This window comes from Colobus angolensis, unplaced genomic scaffold, assembly GCF_000951035.1.
Source record: "Colobus angolensis palliatus isolate OR3802 unplaced genomic scaffold, Cang.pa_1.0 Scaffold103, whole genome shotgun sequence".
Lineage (NCBI taxonomy): Eukaryota > Metazoa > Chordata > Mammalia > Primates > Cercopithecidae > Colobus > Colobus angolensis.
This window is the reverse complement of record NW_012111253.1, coordinates 2,181,440-2,203,812: the sequence shown is the minus strand read 5'-3', so window position 1 is coordinate 2,203,812 and position 22,373 is coordinate 2,181,440. Positions and strand designations below refer to the sequence as shown.

The 22,373-nt window shown below is 38.6% G+C and overlaps 1 protein-coding gene and 1 pseudogene across 5 annotated transcripts in view; both read right to left on the bottom strand.

Moving 5' to 3' along the window:
- Window positions 1–613: 613 nt before the first annotated feature.
- The window catches only part of PRRG1 (proline rich Gla (G-carboxyglutamic acid) 1), a 109,690-nt gene continuing 87,930 nt past the window's right edge, over window positions 614–22,373 (bottom strand). For all 4 annotated transcript variants that reach the window (XM_011941931.1, XM_011941913.1, XM_011941940.1 and 1 more), the window contains one exon: window positions 614–4,757. In XM_011941931.1, coding sequence (XP_011797321.1) covers window positions 4,272–4,757 — 486 coding nt within the window. In that variant the 3' untranslated portion in view covers window positions 614–4,271. The remainder of the gene's footprint in view (window positions 4,758–22,373) is intronic.
- The window catches only part of LOC105511718, a 33,973-nt pseudogene continuing 27,275 nt past the window's right edge, over window positions 15,676–22,373 (bottom strand). Inside the window, exon 3 of the transcript XR_001001758.1 lies at window positions 15,676–17,110. The product of XR_001001758.1 is annotated as a ferritin heavy polypeptide-like 17 (transcript). The remainder of the gene's footprint in view (window positions 17,111–22,373) is intronic.

The following is a 22,373-nucleotide window of genomic DNA, read 5'->3' as shown; positions in this document are numbered from 1 at the left end:
CTTTTAAAGACTATTTGGACAACTCTTTGAGGACTTCTGCTTATTAAATGGATACTTAGGTTTATAATTTATATTTAAAATTCACCCTTGAATATGGAGTAAATAATTTTAATTCTTTTTATCATATCAACTCATATTCACATATGTTTGGTTAGTGACGTGAGAAGCCAACTTTTAATCTTTGAGGTAGCTCTACACATAGGAAGATGCCCTTTGGTCACAATGTTTTCATCTTGTGCTTTCTTTTCAAACACAAGCTGTTCTGCTAAGCAAGAAACAACTGGCTCCTTGGCATCTATAGACAACACTATTCCCAGGACTTGACAAACTACGCTATGCAGGGAGCTCAGTCTATTCCTTTAGAGCAATTGTTTCCATTTTGTATCATGCCAAAATCATTCAAAAGTATTATAGAAAGTTCTTTCTCATGCTGAGAACACTCTGAGGTTTTGATCAGATGATTTCTGTTGTTTTTACTGAGCTATATTCCCTAAATGCATAAGAAAAAAGAAACATAACCATTTTACCTTATTAAAAAGAACATAATTAATAAGAACATATGCAGCATATTTACCACCCAACCATAATATGATTAACACATGGCAGAAAAAAATCTCTTGGGTTTAAAAATAGCTTTATTTAGCATACCAAAAACACAGAAATATAAGAAAGACCCTACCTAGTATAAACATAAAAATAGTTAAATACCATAATTTAATGTAAACCAAGCATCTTAAAATGTGAAATATTATAATAAAATACATATTATTTACACAGAACCAAGTTAAAGCTACCTCCACAGTTACTGGATCAGATAATCAATCTTGAAGTCATCATTAAAAATGAAACAAACACAACATCTCTATCTGTACTGGTCAATAGGAAAAGAAGAAATCATTATATTTACTTTAAGGAAGTATAATTTATTGCGACATTTAGAGCAGGGAGGCAGAAAGTGCCAATTCTAGGATTCCAGACACAACTACTGCACATGCAGATGTGTAAACCATTCCACAGGAAGACCATTGAGCCCGTTCTTTTATTTAAATGCAAACTGGTTGATTCAATTCAGTTACTCCTTAAGAAACGTACTAAATATATTCTGTAAAAATAAACTTTTAAAAAACAATCAAAGGTGAATGTAGTATCAATCAGGTAAGAAAGGCAAAAGCATAAAAATATATATATTATTCCAAACCCCTTAATTTTAACAAATGCTAAGAAACTCAGTTTATAAAACCAGATGGGGTAGCAAAAGGGATTTTAAAAAATATAAAAGCCAAATCAAACTCCAACCAAACAAACAAACCTAAGATAATGTTTCTTGAAGACAGTGGTATTTTGTTTATCCTATCATTATCATGCAGCAGCCACCATGAGATCTATGGCTGATAAAGCTGTTACTGTGAAGTAGTATGTTATTTGACCAACAGTCTAAAAAGCTATAGTCATTTATCAGTTTAAGCATTTGGCTTTTTGGCTTCAAACATCAACATTCATTCTGATACTGCAATTCAGGTGTCTCTAAAAGGCAGCATTATATCCAATATCAGGAGTTTAAAATGTAAAATAAAGTTGCAAGAAATCACACTTACTAACAGAATATCCTGCTCCTATGTCTAATCCTGTAGCTCTAAAATTTTGGTCTCTGGACCCCTTTATTCCCTTAACATTTATTGAGGATCTGGATGCCAAAGTGCTTTTGTTCATGAGGTTTATATCTATCAATATTTACCATACTAAAAAAAACTGAAAATTTTTAAAGAATTAATTTATTTAAACATAATAAACCCATTACATGCCAACACAAATAACATTTTATGAAAAATAGCCATATTTTCAAAAACAGAAAAAGAGATTGTGAGAAGATGGCAATGTTTTACATTTGCAACACTTTTTTTGAGATAGAGTGAAAAGCTAATGTCTTCACGTTATAATAAAAATATTTTGATATCATAGTCCCCCCTGAAAGGCTCTCAAGGAACCCAGGGGTCCACGGGCGATGCTTTGAAAACTGCTGATCTAATCTAAAGCCTGACATTAAAGACAAAAAAAAGTCCACACAAAAGGTGTCTTAATTTTCATTTAAAAATAAACAAAAAAATACCCCACACATACATACACAGTTCACTGGGTCAAACACTTCTACCTTTAGCTTTAAATAGAAGCCAAAGATTGATGTGTGCTCATGGCAAAACTAAAAATGCCATTTCTGAGACCAGGGTCAAGATACAATCAATCATTTTTAGTCCATGAAAGCTGCTAAACCTATTAACTAAGCACACATGCCTTAGTTCCCTTTCCAACATTTGCTTAAACCTGTTTGTGCTGTGTGGGCTATCATCTTTCAGTTGGCACATTTTCAGAATAGACCAGAGCATGACAGGGGTTCTCTAACAGCCCACACACTCAGATTAGGAATATGTTACCCATTTATGGGGCAGCCTGCTCTATTTCTCACTGTGTGAAAGATCTCATACAATTTAGGAAAACGGGAAAATTATCCTTGAAGCACAATAATAATAACATTACAACTTAGTGTAGATAGCTCTTCACATTTTACAAATTTCTTACATACACACCATCTCATTTGATCCTTGTAAAGATGATATTATCCCCATTTTAGAGTTGAGGAGGTTGAGGGTCAGATATGGTTCTTGCTCAAGGTACAGTGGTGACAAGTATGCGATGGAGGGAGAGCTGAGTTCAGGTCATCTGACTCCTACTTCAGGATTCCCCTCAGTGTTACTCCTTCCTTTGGTTCCAGGGCAGGACTGGGGGAGTCCGTAGGGATGGAGCTGGAAGCAGCAGGAAATGACACACCTGAAACCTACATTCCTTCTGCCTGCCTCATCAATCATTTTATCCAACGCTGAAAAGGGCTGAAAAGGTTTCAAAGTGGTACAAACATTTCCCTTAACTGACCTAATGAATTTGCCATCAGTGCACACAAAATGAAACTTTATGAAACAACTGTCTTGTTTTCTTTTATTTCTCAGCCAGCTTATGTTGGCAACCCATTGACAGCCTGTTCTCTCTGCTCCAAGAAAAAAGTAAAAACCCTACAGTTAAAAAAAATACCTGGTGAAAATACAAAAGGAAGTAGCAACAACGATGAGATCTGTGTGGGGCTATTACTAGATTTATTGTGAACCTAGCATAACACGGACTTTGCAATCTTCTTATACCAATTGGAGAGCAATATAAAAATCACAGTTCATAATTTAATGGAAAATTACCTCCTAACAATCTTGAGGCAAAGACATCAGCCTATATAAAAATATTAAGAAAATAATTTCAAAAATTTCCTTTTAACTAAACTCTTAAGGGCTTGAAAATTCTGTGGCAGTAGGAGAGAGTGTAGAACGTATAGTAAAAGGCAATAAAACAGTGAGAATAATTTTACCATCCATGAGTAAAGGAGTAATGGGTATCTACTGCCTGTCATTAATCCACACATATATCTATTTTAGAAATTACTTCATTGCCTGGAAATCTGTCTCATCAAGATGTTAATATACATGACAGGAGATATTCAAGATGCTAAGAAAACACTGTTTAATTTTGGAAGTCGAGGGGGAGTGGTCAACCAAAAAAAAAATCCCTATTACAAAACAAGCCGAATGCTACCAAAGACCTTATTGCTCTCTGCTGTAAGCAAGTTATCAGTAGCTTACGCATTATTGCTCACACACACTCTTTCTCTTTCTATTTATAACATCAAGAATGAGTATGTGTAATTTTTTTCTTTTTAAGGTAGATGAAGAATTATCAAGTTAATAAAAGCCAGTCAGAATTAGAAAACATGCTAAGTACATCCAGTTTGCAAAAATCTACAGCATGTCACTGGCTATTACATAAATTCTTGGTACCCTTGTTTTGCAATTTTGGTGAGTAATGCTCTCTTTCCAGGTGATTTAGGTAGAAGTTAATGGATTTTTAAGACAGTTTTACATATACTGTGTTGATACATACACATGTGTATATGCCTATACACACATATATACACTTACATGTATGTCTCATCACATCACTGAAAGACCCCATTAGTATGTTTTCCCTCTTCATATATTTCCCCTAGCAAAAATGAGCATGGATAATGATTCTATAACAGGAAACAAAACTAAAGAAAATAAAACCAGAAAGTATGAAGTGGTATGCTGTAAGAGTCCAATAAAATAAGTCAATGAACATTTATGTAGTGGTAAAGTGCTAGAAAGTTCTTTCATTAGTATTTTAAAAATGATTAGAGTAAAAAGAAGTTTGCAGCTTCATTTGATGGTGGTGACCACAGGCACCATAGGAATGGCACTGGCTGAGTTGGAGTTGACTATGTCCTCATACTCCGGGGGTGGGTCTAAATGAGGTTCTGTTTCACTCCTCTGCAGGTTCACCTGGCCAGTGGCTTCCTCATAGGTTGGTGGGGGATCACAATTGGACAGGCGAGTAGAGACGGAATCTGAGCGCCCAACTACGTATCCCAGAAAGCCTGGAGACAATCCACTGCTGTCAAACACTTCATCTGGTGGGGGGGGTGGGGTGATAATATTAAGGTGCTGAGGGAAAGGAATGTGGCCTTCAGTCACTGTCTGTCTACGAGTTTTGTTTCTTAGGAAGCATCTCCAGATTAGGAAAATGACAAGGAGGATAATGAAGAGGCCAAAGATTAATGGAAAGGTAAGGTAAAATTGAAACCAGTCACTTCCTCGGTTACTCTCCCCTTGTTGCGCTTTTGTGTAGGTGCTCCAAAACTCCTTCTGAAAATACAATACAAAATAAATAGAAAATCAGTATGAATAAAAGATGGAAAATACCAGATGAATAAATGTCTGGGTTCAATGAACAAAATGAACAAAAACCCAAAACCAAATTTGCTGAACCAAAGGACCTACAGTCCATATTTTCCATGTGACAAGAAATTACAAATACATTATTGTACACATTCTGGATCCTCCCTAAAATGGTCAATCAGAATCCAAGAGTGTTTTTTAAGACTTGGAGTTATTTATATTTTCACCTATGACACTTTAGAGGGAAAAATAAGTAATGAGGGTTTTCCCTTTTACTAATTATACCAAATAATTTACTGTCAAAATATGTTAAATATCATCACTCTCCATATCCAACTACAAGATTCTCATCTCATGATCCCTATAATCATTAACAGTATGTACAAGTTTAGGCTGTTGCAGTCTTTCAGTGCTCAAACACTCCAGAAACACCCTGTTTTCTAATGGTTCTGTTTGGGGTTTTTTGCCACCAGACATTCCTCCTCAGCTCCCTCTCCACCCCCAGAGTTTAGTACACAGGTGGTGACTGAAGGTCAAAATTACACATTGTTCCTAGGAGAGACCTCAGGCTAGTGAAGAAACTGCATTAGGTTACTTCTAAACCTGTACCTTAATCCCAAATGAAAAGTAATCCAGTAGTTCAAGACTTTACCGTATGTAGGGGGAAGTATTTAAAAGATAAAAAAGAAACTCGACCCAATTACTAGTTATGAAACCTGGGCAAGTTACTCCTTTAAGCCTCGGTTTCCTCACTTGTAAAATGGTATAATACAAACCTACCTTATAGGTTGCCTGTGCATTAAGTGAGATAACATTTATAACACATCTAATTAAGTCCCTGGCATATAAATACTCAATACATATTAGTGATTATAATTAATTTTATATATTATAATCGAATCTCTGCTTCAAAATGACTGATTACCTATCCCTTACTTTGATACAAAGACCACCCACAATTGCAATGCTATTGACTCCATTTATCAAAGTGCTTTTTTCACAGTCATATTTATTCGCAGGTATTACGGGTCACTAATAATATTTGAAATGTCTTCCATTTCATATTATTTAATTATCTGGCATCAAGGGAGGGAGCCCTTGGAATGCAAATTGGAAAAAGAAATGCTGAGGAGAGGAGTTAGCTCACTACACGAATGGACAAATGGAGTTGGATTACACCTGGAATTCTGAACTCAGACGTCCCATGGGGGCATGGAATTTAGATAAAACACCAAATCTGGTCCAAACTAATACTATGGGCACTAAAGCTGCTTCTTTTATAGTCATATATTTTACTTCACTTAGTCATATAACCTTTTAAAGAACCCTGTGGTCATAATAATGACTCCCGAATGAGATCTCTAAGATACATTATTACTCCAACATTCTATAATTCTAAGAGGAACTGGACATGTTGTAAGAAATATTGTATGATTTACTAAAGGCTGTACAGGTTCGCAATGAATTTCACCTAAAAATCCAGATGAAAATACGCAAGATTCACTATTTTAAAAAGCCCAAAGAAAAAGTAGAGTCTAGATACAGCAATCATCTCAGGATAATATCTAATATCTGAAATTGTCAAAGGACTCATTTGTTTCACTAATATGGAAATATATTCACAGGTAAAAACTATTAAATATAGATATATGAAGACTTTTTACACAATAAATTTGCTCCTAAAATTGCACATCATTAACTTTTTATATAACTGTCACTTTTAGGAATGAGAAAAGTTAATTATATAAAACTTCAGTCATGTAAAAACAGCAAAAATGGGGCTGGGTGCGGCGGCTCACACTTGTAATCTCAGCATTTTGGGAGGCTGAGGCAGGTGGATCACCTGAGGTGAAGAGTTCAAGACCAGCCTGACCAACATGGAGAAACCCGGTCTCTACTAAAAATACAAAATTAGCCGGGCACGGTGGCGCATGCCTGTAGTTGCAGCTACTCGGGAGGCTGAGGCAGAAGAACTGCTTGAAACTGGGAGGCAGAGGTTGCGGGTGAGCTGAGATTGCGTCATTGCATTCCAGCCTGAGCAACAAGAGCGAAACTCTGTCTCAACAAAACAAAAACAGCAAAAATGAAAACAAATCACTTGTAGTTCCATCATAAAGATGTAAGCAGTATTAACATTTAGGTTTACATCATTTTAAAAATTGCTTTACATCTCTTTCTCCTGTACACTTGCCAATCACAGTTGCACTCCTAAAAAACAACAGACTCTTTTACAAATTTGGAATCAAACTGCACCAAATAAAATAAAATAAACTTATCAAGTATCTGATCCATAGTAAATTTTCCTTTATCTGCAGGTGAGACTTTAACCTCTCTCTTCCCAGTCTCTCAGGTCACCACTTCCTTTTACTCTATTTCAATTTATCCAAAAATACCAATAAATATATGTGATTTAAATAATTATATGATGCTAATCTTAGAAAAATATAATAAAATGTGGCTCTTTTATATTGTCCACATTACTTTGGAATACCCAAGGATTAATCTACATGAATCTTTTTTGCATGTTTGCTTGCATAATTCAATTTCTCTGTTTTTTGGCATTCTGGGAAATAAAAAAATTTTAGTCTAATTCTTTCCGCTTTGGAAAAAAGTTACAGAAAAATAATCGGGCATTTATTTTTAACGGATAAAAACAAAGCTTAGGCAAAAACTGAATGAGTAAACCAGATTTTAATTTTACAGGTAGCAACTTACTTAATCCTTAACAATAAAATACTCTAGGCTCTGTTATCATCCTCACTTTGCAGATGAGGAAATGGAGGCTCAGAGAGGTTACATAACGATAAAGTCAAGGTCATTTAACATCTAAACATTGGAGCTGGGATTTCAACCCAAGAGTCTGCCACCAGAGCAAACCAATAAGCAATCTGCCTTGATGTATAAGTAATTTGGAATCAGTTTGGCTACTTTCCTAAAATTCAGTCTTCCACCATTTTCAATGTGTAGTCAAAAGTAAGCTGCCTCATTTTACAGATTAAATACTTTCAACTAAGTTCACAATGATCTAAATAAAAACACAATGACAGATTTATTTGGAAAAGAGACTGATATGTCCTTGAGGCCAGAGGGTCAGAAGAAAATTCATGTGAAATCAGCTCTAATAATTATCATTCAAACAAATAATTTCAAAGTATGTTTCTGTAAGCTATTTATACAGTTCTTTTTCTTTTCAAATCAACAATAAGGTATTTAGAATAAGCAAATGATTTCAAGACTTGGTAGAGCAGTGCTTTAGAAGGATTTAACATTAGTGGCAGGCAATAATGTGGCACAAACGTGTGTGCCTAAACAAGAATTACTATCATAAATTGAATCATACTTTTATAGCAATCTTAAGCATAATGTAAAAGAGTGAATGAAGAAAAGAGTCATTATAGGAACTCTATAGTTTTAGCTCAGGATAAAATTAAACAAGTGATAAACACAATCTGGAGCTGCCAGAGAGGTCCAACAACCATTTCAGAGGGAAGAGTCCCAAGAGGTAGACGTTTCATCCTGTAAGCTGAGTGCTAGAACAAAATGCAGTAGGTGCAAGATTCTTACAAAGAATATTTGTTTCCCTTTTATAAAATGTGTGCTTTTTTGTTTTGAATGTTCTCACTGCCATTTACGAACAGAATTTGAGTGACTCAAGGCCTGACCTCAAGGCTTTCATAATTGGAAAGATAGTAGAGTGGGGCATGTTTTGCAATCTGATCAATCAGCTCAGAACCTACATAAAAAAGTTGGGAAGTGGATGATTTTCCCAGTGAGTCTGTATTGATGAGGAGGGCCTAGCAGCATTTATATACAGCTCTCCTACAGCTTCTCCCTATCCTTGAAAGAGAATGCCATTAAAGGGGAGGAAGGACCTTAGGAGACGAGCGACTAAAAACCAATCCTAACTCCAAAAGTTGCCTTGTTGAGAGTAGAAGGCAGAAATACCCCCAAGTTGGAAAATCCAAGCAAGTGTAGTCCAACATTTTAAGATTCCTTATCAAAAGTGATACTCTAGGGAAAATGGCTGGACTTACAAGTCACTTAACATCTTTGGGTCAATTTCTTTGTCTCTAAGGTAGTAACATGTATATCTAAGCTATGAAAAAGTAGAAAAGATAATTTTTAAATTGATACATAATGCGGAGGTGTGGTAGCACAAACCTGTACCCTCAGCTACTTCAGAGGCTGAGGTGTGAGGGTCCCTTGAACCCAGGAGTTAGAGACAAACCTGGGAAACATAGGGAGATTCCAGCTCTTTAAAAGGTATCTTTAAAGATACATTTTAAAGTATCTTAAAAGATACGTTTTGTATTATTTTGTCAAAAAGTAAGGTATTATCTTGAAAACTGTCAGTAGAAGATGGACAAGTTACTGGGAAACAATATTATGCTGGGCATGATAAGCATCAATTCAATTTACTACCAGTTGAAGATGATATGGCTGGAGGATGGAGAAGACCAAAGGTTGGTGGCATGCTGTTTCAATTAATTATGGGCACTATACTTTGCAAGGTGGCACACAGGTTACATAAAGAAAATTCTCATAATTTAGATGGAATTATTTGGAAATGGTTATGGTTTGGATTCAGGACACTTGAATGGAACTGAAGCAGGAGAATAGGGTCTGGAGACAAGGAGCTTTCACTTGAGCCTGTGACTGGTCACAGGCCGAGTCTTCATTTGCATAGGGTGTAACTCCACTTGAGCCTTCAATTGGTTGCAGGACAAGTCTTCATTTGCATAGGGTATAACTTCACTTCAGCCTCTGGTCACAGGTCAGGTGTTCATTTACACAGGGTGTAACCAATAGGAAACCTCTAAAGGGTACTTAAACCCCAGAAGATTTTGCAACCGGTGCTCTTTAGCCACGTGTTTCTTCAGCTCCTCCTCTGTGGAGCGTACTTTTGCTTCAATAAATCTATGCTTTTGTTGCTTCATTCTTTTGTTGCTTTGTTTGTGCGTTTTGTCCAATTCTTTGCTCAACACATCAAGAACCTGGATGACTCGTCAAGACCCTACACTGGTAACAGAACCAAAGAAGTGGGGGGATTGGTACCTGTCCTGGTGTAATAAGCAAAAGGAGGAATCCCAAGTCCCAGAATATCACTAGTGACCAGTATGTAAATTGACTGCTGAAAACTCATTCTTTTATATCGTTAAGGAGAGAAACATAAGGTGCAGGATCCTGTGAATTATGTTACTATTTGGTGTATATACATGCATGTGTACTTCTCCATAAAACAAAAGTTTGTAAGTGCTATGGTTTGGATGTGGTTTCTTCTCGCTAAAACTCATGTTGGTGTTGAACATATCCAGGGATTTCGAAAGACATTATTGTTATGGCAAGCCAGACTTAAAAGTAATCGTCCTAGCTACTACATGTTTCCAAGATTTTTGTAACATATTGAAGAGAATATTATTAATGAAAACATTTTGAAAGAAATAAAATTAGAGATATTGTTGCATCTCACTTCTCTATCTCAAACTTGTAGCCATTTCTTTCCAGAAGAAAAATTTGAAACATTAAGGGAAAACAGTTGGGTAAAAGATGCATTTGCTTTTTGAAACCCTGAATCAATAATTGAGCTAAACTTGGTACCTGAAGAAGAGAATGAATTATTGAAGCTTAGTTCTTCATATACATTGAAGAATGATTATGAGACCTTAAGTTTATCAGCATTTTGATTAAGGTAAAGGAAGACTTTCCATTGTTAAGTAGAAAGAGTGTCCTGCTATTACTACCATTCACCACAACTAGTTTGTGTGAACTAGGGTTTTCTATCTTAATCCTGTTAAAAACAAAGGAAAGAAATGAGCTGAAAGGTGTACCAGCTATGCGGGTAGCATTGTCTTCCTGTGTTCCAGATTGGAATGAATTTATGAACAGGCAAGCACACTCATCATTGTAAATAAAATCTTACCTAGTTTTTGTTTTTGTATTTCTTATTTTGTAGTATTTTTCTGTGTTATATTTAAATGGTACTATAACATTGTGTGTGATACCTTTGTTATGTTTTAATTTTTGTTATATTTAATAAAATTATTTTATGTTCATTGAAAGAAAAAAAAAACTCATGTTGGAAGTTAAATTACCAGTGTGGCAGTGTTGGGAGGTGGGCTGTAGTGGGAGGTGTTTGAGTCTGGGGTGGCACATGAGTATCTTGATGCCCTTCTCACTGTAGTCAGTGAATTCTTGCTTTGGAGAGACTGGATTAGTTCTCACAGGTATGGATTAGTTTCCAAGAGAGTGGGTTGTTATAAAGGAAGGTTCTTCCTCAGGTTTGGTCCCTCTTCACACATGCCTGCTTCTGCTTTGACCTTCTCTGCTATGTCACGGCAGAGCACAAAAGCCCCCAACAAAATCTGAGTAGATACCAGCCCCATCCCCCTTGAATCTACCAGCCTGCAGAACTGTCAGCTAAATAAATCTCCTCTCTATAAATTAGTCTCAGGGATTCTGTCATAGTAACACACAAAAGAGGTGAAGACAGAAAGGATATACGGAAAACTCCTAAGGAAGATAACCTTTCGGTGGGGCTGGTATGAAAGACACTTGAGAGCCTGCAGGCAGGGACATGAGGAAGCCTTCATCACATATCATTTTATATATTTTACTTCTGAACATTATGGATGTATTACTTCTTCTAACACTTAAAGAAATGCATTATTTCTGGGAAGTCAACAGGTACAGGTAACCCATTCTAGAAATCTGGCTATGAATTACAGGTTGAGATAGCAGCTTGTAATAAAGATGCAGACAAAGTTTAGGGACCTGTGTAGACTAATTTCGATTTATTACTAAGAATAGGACACATTGTTACTCACCACCTCCCCCCAAAAATTCAGTATTGCCTTAATAAGGATGAAGGAGTAAAATGGCTGTTGGCTAAGTAACCAAAAGTATCTTCTATACTCCTCTTACATGGACGTGCTATATTAAATCATTATCATCTTAGGTTAAATTAATACAGTACATTGCTTTTATTTCTGCTACACATTGTGTGTGATAATAGGGAAATTACGCACCAAACTGCAATGACCATATTGGAGGTATAAAGACAATTGCACATTTAAAAATATTTGGTGGCTTTAGGTAGATTCAGGGCCTGTGATAAATTACTATACAATGGGATTGGTAAACATTTTTTTTGTTAAGAACTAGATAGTAAACATTTTAGACTTTGTAGGACATATGGTCTTAGTCTTACATACTAACTCTACCTTTGCAGCATGAACCCAGCAACAGGCAATATGTAAATCAATGGCTATGCACCTGTTCTAATTAAACTTTATTTATAAGAATAGATGGTGGGCTATATTTGGCTTCTAGGTCATATGCTTTTAGGCCATATTGTTTCCAACCCATGCTTGTGAAAAAACAAATGGGTTGCCAAATCGTATATAAAACAGAATGATTAAAAGTGTGCACATGTTATATGTGTGTGGAACATAAACACAAATGAGAAAGTTTCCAAGTCTTTCTAGGTATTTGTCAATTCAATAATTGTTGTTGAAATTCAGTAAGTTTTTGGTGTTTGGTGCAGTACGTGCATGGGGACATGACTGAGTACGTTGTTTAAGTTCAAGCATCTGTATCATTTTTCAGTATCCCAGGTTATCCCAAGGTACAGCTGGGGTAGAGAACCAGGACGTTAAAGCAGTGCTTCACAAACGTCAGTGTGCATACTCGTCACCTGGGAGCCTGTTAAAATGCAGATTCTAATACTGTAGTTCTGAGGTGGAGCTTGAGATTTTGCATTGCTAACGAGCTCTCAGTTTAGATTGATGCTGTTGGTCCAGACCAACTTTGAGCAGCAAGATGCTAACACTGGTTTTCAATGTCTGGGATGCCTAGGTCCTGCCTCAGAAGCTTAAGTATTTGATCTAGGCACTGAAATTTTTTAAAACCTCTGCAGGTGATTTGAATGTGCAGCAAAGCTTGAGAGCCTCTATGCCAAAGCTCATGATGATGTATCGATTTTAGTTATCAGTGGTTCTAATGTGTTCCCTTTTTCTCATTCTCCTGCCAAGTGCCGCCTAGCCATTCCTCTCCTTTTCAGCTCCAAACATCCAGATGAAGGTGGGGATCTGGGTTAGAACTTCATCCTGTTGCTCTTGTCCGTCTCTGAGGAGTGGGAGGAAGTTAAGTGTGGAAATAGGAGGCTCAGGCAACCTGGGTTTGGGAAGAACAAGCACAGTATTCTAGGGGTGAATTCAAGGGAAAGCTGGTTGAGATAGAATCGGTGGGGATTACCACCGAAAGCTATCACAACAAAAGCTGTCTCCAGTCTTCAGCCTGTGTGTGGGACAGCAAAATCAGCCATGTACCCTTCTGAGTTCTGGTGGCACCTGACAACCAAACCAGGTTCCAAGGGTTTTCCCACCTCTGTATGCAGGGTGACATGATGGGTAGAAATGCAGTGCTAATGTATACAAGTGAAGTCTTTCCCCCAAAGCATAAATAATACAAAGGATCTTAGAAGTGAGTGGAGGGTGACGATGGTGATTATGATGGTAACTCACAGCTACCACATAATGTATTTATACCATGCCAGGCACTGCTGTAAGTGATTTACATACATTAACTTATTTAATCTCAGCAACCCAATGAGGTTGATGCTTTTGTTATCTCTATTTTATATATGAAGAAACTGAGGCACAAAAAAATTTAATGATTTGAGCAAGTCAAGATGAATGGCTAAGCTGGGATTTGAACCCAGGCAATCTGAAGTTAAGAAACCACTATAGCAAACTGTCTCTCCAAAGTACGAAAGTAAGAAGAATCCTTTTAAAAATGTAAACAGTCATAAAGAGATGCTCACTTTGTTCTTCCTCATATCTAGGAGAGAAAATATATATATATGATCTGAGACAAAGTCAGGGAGGGGAGAGATCCTCAAATCAGGCAGACAAAGAAATACAGTGAGAGGACCAAGTTAGACTTAGAATAGTAAAGGGGCAAAAATACCTTCTGAAAACTTAAATGACCATAATCCTCCTTTTTAAGAAAGTGTTAAAGTACAGTTATGAAATAAGGTAATTATTGCATTGCTAAACTTGTTCATATTTTACTACTCTTCAAACCAGTTAGCTTTAAAAAGACTCGAGCTACACATGTAACTTTGAATACTACATACAAAACCTGTAATTTTTATCTTTTATATAATAATCTACATGTAGCACTGAAGGAACAAAATGTTTTGAGCAGTTTTTCAGAAACATGCATAATCTAACGTTTACATACTAATTTCATCTATTTAGGTAGAGAATAGGCCAAAAGATATGGCAGAGTTGTGAAAGGAGAGAGAAAAAAAAACGTACGCTTACATCACTACCATTTCTCTAAGGAATCTTTTTCTTACTGGGAGATAACTTCATTCTATCCATAGCCATAAGACAAGATAACAGAACTCTTCTCCACGTCTAGAAAGGAGAAACCAGAGGTCACACTGACATCAGGATAAGCTGACTTGAAAATACACTGGGAGTGGACAATGGGGTCCATAGTCTGGAATAAGGTAATGGTCAGGTGGGACCAGAAATTCTCTGGGTGTTCAAACATCTCAACTATCCCCTAAATGTTAGCTGCACTGAGCTTGGGGATGGATTTGTCACACTCTCTCTTACAGTCTTTTTCTGGTGAGCTCATCCAATCACATGACTTCAATACCATCTATAATGTCTCCCTTATGTATATTTCCAAAGCTGACATTCATTTTTCCATCTACTTGATTGATGTTTCCATTTGGTTATATAATAAGGAGCTAAGATTTCACATGACATGTATTCCCCAACCCTCTACCCTAGGTGTCCCCACTGCAAATGTCCTGAGGTTAATAATAGCACCATCAACCCAGGTGCTCAAGATCAAACACCAGAACTTATTGTTTTCATCTCCCAGTCCTCACCTTCTGTCCATGAGCAAAACTTGTCACCTTGTCCAAAATCCATCTGGAACTAGTGAATCTCTCTTCATTTCCTCAGCCTCTATCACAGTTCAAGCCACACTAGGCTCTCACCTGGATCAGCTACAATGGCTCTACCTGTTCTGCACCTTCAACTCTCCCCAATCCCTCTACATTCTTCAAAGCAGCCAGTCACTGGCTTAACAGTTGGGGGTATTTAATCTACTTTCTATTCATATCACAAATTTGACCTCCAACTTTGGCCTTTATATTTTTCAATCCTTCTACTGACGTATATTTTTTCCGTATTAGTTTATTGGAAGAAATGACACAATTGAAAGAATAAAAACAGGAGTAGAGGATTTGTAAGGGCAATATGCAGGAAATCACCCCCATATCTGTGGGGAAGTCAACTTAAGGCTCAGTCCCATTATCACTGTCACTCTGGGTGAGCTTGCCAAAGAGGTACTCCGCCTTGCTGTCACCCAGAGCCCCCATCTCGCTGTCTAGAAACAAGAAAATTTATCATGTGCTTATTTTTTAAAAAAGTGCTCATGATGTTCATGAAAAGTTGAAGACCCCCTTTATTTTAATCCCTGCCCAATCCCACTCCCTTCACTTCTTCCCCAGAGGCAGCCACTAGGATGAATTCCATACCATGTTTTACACTGTACCATGCACATGCACTCACAGATACCATGGCCCAAGACTGCCCAACCCACCTGACCCCACCCACTTCATCCATCTCACCTCACCCCACCCCATTCCACATGCCCTCAGAGTTTATAAGGGGAAGACTAATGTGTTTTCCAGAGGCCCATAGAATACCTTTCCCTTCCACCCCCGCAGATCCTGAGCTGCATGCAGATGGGACAGGGCTGGGTGGAAAGATTGCTGGATATCTACTTTAAACCTGCATGGGGATGTGCCGATTCCTAAAAGGTGAGAGTGGTGCAGGCACGCATCAACTGGACACCTTTATTGCTTTGAGAACAGATAATTTTATTGCCAATAATGGTAACACTGAAAGGAGAAAAACTGAAGAGAACGTTCTGAAAGGGCAACATGCACACCCCGCCTGGTGGCCTGACCCAGGGAAAGCACACTGTGGCTGTGGGGCCCATCTTGGCTCAGGGGTCTTCCTCGCTGCCGCCCAGAGTGAGCTTGTCAAACAGGTACTCTGCCAGGCCTGCTTCTGGGGCCCACGTCTTGCACAGGTTGCTCAGGTAACCACCCAGCTCTTTGATGGCCTTGACCTGCTGGTTCAGGAAGTGGTTCTCCAGGAAGTCGCACAGCTGGGGGTCACCTTTCTCCATGGTCAGCTGGTGCAGCTCCAGGAGGCTCTGGCTGACACTCTTCTCCAGGTGGAAGGCGCACTCCATGGCCTCGAGCCCACTCTCCGTCTTGACGCTCTGACTTCCTGATGTAGTGAAAGCAGGTGCAGCCACCATGCTGGTTCTGCAGCCTCATCAGCTCCTGGGCGTGCTCCCTCTTCTTGTGCAACTGGCGTAGGAAGTAGCGGCCAAAGTGCTCCAGGGCCGCGTCATCCTGGTCTAAGTAGAAGGCCACGGACAGGTACACGTTGGAGGCATGGAATCCCAGGTTGATGTGGTTGTTGACAGCGGCCTTGCAGTTGGGGTGGTAGTTCTGATGCACCTGCAACATTGGGGTGGTGGCCATGGCGGGCACCTTGAGGCGCGGTGAGCAGGCAGGCGGGAGCTGTGGTGGTACTGGTTGGCTGAAGGCGGATGGTTAATGGCGGAAAGGGCCGGAAGTGGGTATATGGGTCCATTATCGGGGGAGGGGTGCATTCCTTTTCAGTGGAAGTGGGCAGGCAGGAGAATGAGCACTACGTTCTGTGTGCAACCCAGTGAACTCTGCATTGTCTAACCTGTGTCCAATTTTTAGCTTTGCAGTAACATTTCTAATGTCCAATGACTTTCTGTTATCCCTTAATTGGTCCCCTCTGTAATAGCTTCTTCTCGTTTTATAAACCTATTGTTTTCTTAAATTCTGAGAATATCAATTTGATATTTTTGGTAACATTCTCTTCTGTTTCCTGTATTATAGCTCCTTCCAGATTTAGTTCTGTTTTGTCTAGAGTTTGCCTTGAGTTTAAATATTTTAAAATAGATGGCCAGGCATGGTATCTCACACCTATAAATTCCAGCACTTTGGGAGGCCAAGGTAGGAGGATCACTTGAGTCCAGGAGTTTGAGACCAGCCTAGGCAACATGATGGGACCTTGTCTGCATACAGATTTTTTTTTTTTTTATTAGCCAGGCATGGTGGCATGCACCTGTGGTCCCCAGCTACTTGGGAGGCTGAGATGGGAGGATCACTTGAGCACAGAAAGTTGAGGCTGCAATGAGCCATGTGCACAGCTGCACTCCAGCCTTGGCAACAGAACAAGACCCTGTCTCAATTTTAAAACAATAATAAAATAAAATAAAATAAAATAAAATAGAAAACAGCAAGTGGAATGCAACAGTTTTAAAGAAAAACCAATATAAAACCTAGGTTAATAGGGAATTATAATTTTTATTAATTTATCCCATTTTACTTAATACCCTCCTGTATCTTTATAATCTGTCTTTTAAAGTAATAAAAATGAATCTCTGTAGCATTGAAAATTTTCAATAACTTTAGATAGAACTACTTCTTTATCATCTATCTCCTCTACCTTGTCAAACATTACTCTAGATTTATAATGAAACCTCATCAGTTTCTTTAACGTAAAGGTAGCCGCCTTGAACTTAATCTCAGTATCAAACCAAAAAAGTTCAAAATTGTCTGTTTAAAAGTTCAGATTGCCACTTCCCAGATAACAGGAAATCAGCCTCCTCTTATATTCCTCCCAAATTGGCCTAATTTTATTGTAGGTTCCATTAGGTTTTCTTCTCTTCAAGACATTCTGTCTTAGGCTTCAAGTGTGTCAGCTACATGGTATGATGCTGATGAATATTGGCTTAAGAATCAAAAGCCCAAGTTCCAATTCCATTCAGAAGCTGGAAGTATCACTGGTCTTTTGGACACTTAAAATACTGGTCTAAAGATGGAAAGAATATCACCTGCTTTGTCCATCCCAAAGGACATTGTTCTAAAGAATTTTTAATTAGTAGAGGTCAGGCACGGTGGCTCCTGCCTGTAACCCCAGCACTTTGGCAGGTGGAGGCAGGTGGATCACTTGAGGTCAGGAGTTCGAGTTCAGCCTGGCCAACATGGTGAAACCCCGATTCTACCAAGAATACAAAAATTAGCTGGGCATGGTGGCAGGCACCTGTAGTCCCAGCTACTCAGGAGGCTGAGGCAGGAGAATCATGTAAATCCAGGAGGCGAAGGCTGCAATGAGCCAACATTGCATCACTGCACTCCAGCCTGGGCGACAGAGTGAGTGAGACTCCCTCTCAAAAAAAAAAAAGAATTTTTAAAGCAGTAGAAATTAAAACAAAGGCTAAGGCTAAGAATAGGTACCAGATACCACTTTTTCTGTTTCTATCATATCTAAGCTTGAATAAGTACCATGTCATGTGTCTTTACTACTGGCCCAATAAGGACTGGCACAAGAAGCCTGAAGGTAAATTGTTTCATTGTAAAGGCCCTGTCATAACTATCATTAATTAAATTAGGAGGGCACTGTGTTCAGTTGCAGGCGGGGGGGTGGGGAGGGAATGAAGAAGATGGAAACAGAAGACCTGGGACCTGGCTCCTATGTTGGGCTTCATCAGTATCTTGTAATGAGAAAATGGGCAAATCAACCTTTCTGGGGCTATTTCCTCATTTGTGAAATGAAGAGTTCGACCTATTGAGTTTTTGTGGACCCCATGAAAAGATAATTAGCACCAATTCCATAAGTCATTCTTCAACAATGGGATGGAATGAAAAGGCAGCTTTTAGCCTATTCGTGATGATCAGTGATTGGTATCAAATATTAGCTTTTGGAATTGGATACTATCTTAATATTTAAATAATGCCATTTTAAGTTATAGCATTAGTGTGGCCCTCTAAAATACACAGTTCAAGGAAAACCAGAGCCTTCTTTGGAACTACTGGTTGTTGTAGTTCACTAGGAGATAGATTTCCTGTTTCAGCTTGACCAAGTACCCAAGACTTGGGCTAACAACATAGGGCTATGACAGAGTTACAAATTATTTTGCAATTCCTTTGATTGTACTCTGGAAATGGCTAAACTGAATCTTATTTCTATAGTTACTGATATACCAACCATGAGAGTTCATGATCAAATATTCTGCCCTAGGGGGGACTGTACCCTAACATTGGAAGAAAGAACTAGTGAAACCCCGTTATTAAGGAAATGAGCAGATACCCACTATAACAATAATTGAATTACAGTAGTCACCGCATCCAGATCAAAACCTCTGAGAAGTGAGTAGCAGTGGTGACTGGTTGCTGTACTTTATCAAATATAACATAGCACGAATTGAAGAGTACACAATTTTTATGTATTAAAAAAGAGAAAAGGGCTGGGCATGGTGGCTCACGCCTGTAATCCCAGCACTTTGGGAGGCCGAGGTGGGTGGATCACCTGAGGTCAGGAGTTCAAGACCAGCCTGGCCAACATGGTGAAACCTCGTCTCTACTAAAAATACAAAAAGTAGCTGGTCATAGTGGCGGGCACTTTCAATCCCAGCTACTCGGGAGGCTGAGGCAGGACAATCACTTGAACCTGGGAGGCAGAGGTTGCAGTGAGCCGAGATCATGCCATTGCACTCCAGCCTGGGCGACAGAGCGAGACTCCTTCTCAAAAAAAAAAAAAAAAAAAAAGGAAAAAATACTGCTTTCAATGAATCCATACCATGTCATAGTATGTAAACTGTACCTCAATTTCAGAGAAGTTAAAATGTGAATAAATGATTGGAGAATCAATGAAATATAATGTTTAATTGGTTTGGTCATCTACTTGCCTGGATACATTTATCAAAGTAGCTATATTTTTTCACTATCCACAATTATTTATACTTTTTAGCAATTTATTATTTTTTTTTGAGATGGAGTCTTGCTCTGTCACCCAGGCTAGAGTACAGTGGTACGATCGATCTCAGCTCACTGCAGCCTCCGCTTCCTGGGTTCAAGTGATTCTCCTGCTTCCCCCTCTTGAGTAGCTGGGACTACATGCACACGCCACCATGCCTGGCTAATTTGTTTTTGCACTTGTAGTAGAGATGGGGTTTTACCATGATGGCCAGGCTGGTCTCAAACTCCTGACCTCATGTGATCTGCCCACCTCGGCCTCCCATAGAAACCAACAAAAAAGAAAAAAAAAAGGTATTTTCTGCTGGCTATCATATCATTTCACAACACCTCTGTCTCATCATTGATTGAGTGGTTTTTGCTTCTTCTTGTCCTTTTTTGGAGGGAGAGGTTTACTGTATTAGGCTAAAGAATATAATTCCTTAGGTAACAGCTAGCCCCTTATTCTCTGAATTCATAGCTAACTTCTTCCCAGCATGCTATGGGAGACATGTGACATCATCTTTCAGATGGAAAAATGGATTCCCTAGACATTTATTAGGCAAAGTTGCTGCCCTAGGGTTCTACTCAAATCCCGATTTGAATGTGAGTGTTTTATTGTCATCAATTCCATTGACTGGTTGCAGCTCTGTAACGGATACATGAGCCATTTCCTAATCATGACAGTACTGCTTATTAAGCAGTGAAGGATCCTAAAGCAGCAGCATGATAGGTGACAGGGCCACAAGTTAAATTAAATCCATGGTGCAAATGATTCTACAAATGACAACAAATAGATGTGTCAGCCTCACTGGTACCCAGTCTCTGAGGATAGTTCTGAAAAAGGTTGGCACTGGTACTGGGAAAGGAAACTTGCTGAGGTAACTTTAGGTCAAGGTTAACATACTGCTGGCATGGGGAGGAGAGTATCCCCCGCCCCAATTGAAGAAGTCTACTACTTTATTAATATCATACAGGCTGAAACCCTCCTAATTCAGTTACTACCATAACCTGACATGAGTAACTGACACTACACATAATTTATAATCTACAAATGGGCCCAAGTGCTAGAGACTAAAGTTCACCACTAACTTAAAAACAGTATCAGCAATATAACCAATAAAAACTTACTTTAAATGAATCATATAAGGGACAACATGTTATTGACCTGCAACAGTCAGACCTTCCTCATCTTTACAGAAGGTAGCTCAGAATACCAGTTGCACAAAATGACATATTTTGGCCCTATTTAACTTATTTTCAAGTGGTTCCAAAAGAAGTAGTGAGGAAGCCTTTGGGAGCCCCAGGAAACCACCCCATGTGCCTTCATATTTGGTTCCCCAAGGAGGGTCTGGGATGCGTCTAGGGAAGGCAGGAGAAGGTCTCAATGGAAATGAATAAGGTATGGCTAGAAGAAGGCCACAGCAATGCCCCATGTTTGCCTCCTGTATTTCTGTGCCCAGACTGGACTTCCACCTCCCTTCTTTCCTGAATTCCCTCATCCCTCACAACTCTTTAGACACTAAGAGTGGGGACAATATTCTGAATCTGGCTCTAGTGCCATCAGCAGATCATGAGACGCTAAGTGAAATGAGAGTTTCCCTAACAGTGCCAAAGAATCGGACTTTCTGCCTGCAAGTGCCATGAGTAATCTCCAGGACATAGTGATCAATTTTTAGATACCTCAGACACAGTATTTCTTGTAATCACTAATCGCAACTCACAAGTGTCTACATGCCACCTCCTGCCATGGGCTCTGAATTCAACAATCTCCAATGTAGTTTTTGTAACATATCCTAGTATGAAAGGGGACTGCATATCTCTTTCTTCCCCAGTAATTTATATATAAACAAATTTAAATGGTGACACTTTGGAATGAGGGATATCATCTAAAAAGGAATTGCTGAACTCAGATCTCAGATCCTTGGATATTAATAACTAAGTTTCTAAAATATAGCTGCAACTTGGGGTAGAATGGCACATGGAGTGCACAAGAATGGGATAAAGACTTGGGATGATGCACCCAGACACAACAGTCATCCATATCCCTAGAAATATCACCCACTACAGAGCTCTGAGTATTCTAAGTGGTTTTAGCTAAACTGCTTTCTTTAGAATCTAACAAAGTGTTACAAAATAAGGTAAGTTCCCTGGCCCCAAGGAGACTTGTGACCCCTGGACTGTGCATTTTAAAAATGAACTTTCTTATTTTGAAATAATTTTAAATTTACAGAAAAATTGCAAAGATAATACATAACATTCTCCTGTACTCCTCACCCAGTTTCCCTTAATGTGAGCTTCTTACATTAGGATGGTAAATTTGTTATAATTAATTGGCTAATTAATCCTAGTCCATTACTATTAACTAAACATAACACTTTATTTAGATTGTATTAGTTTTCCCATTAATGTCCTTTTTTTTCCAGAATCTAATTGACATTTCATTTAATCATGTCGCTTTAGTTTCCTCTGGTCTGTGACAGTTTCCTAGTTCTAATTTTTTTTTCATGACCCTGACTCTTTTGATAGTAGTCAGACATTTTGGAGAATGTCTTTCGGTTTGGATTTCTCTGTAAGATTCTCATGATTAGACTGGGGTTATGAGTTTGCGGGGATGGAAATAAATGAAGTGTCTTCTCAGTATATCATATGTGTGACTTAGTACCTTTGATCACCAGGTCAAAGTAGTTTGACAGGTTTCTCCATTG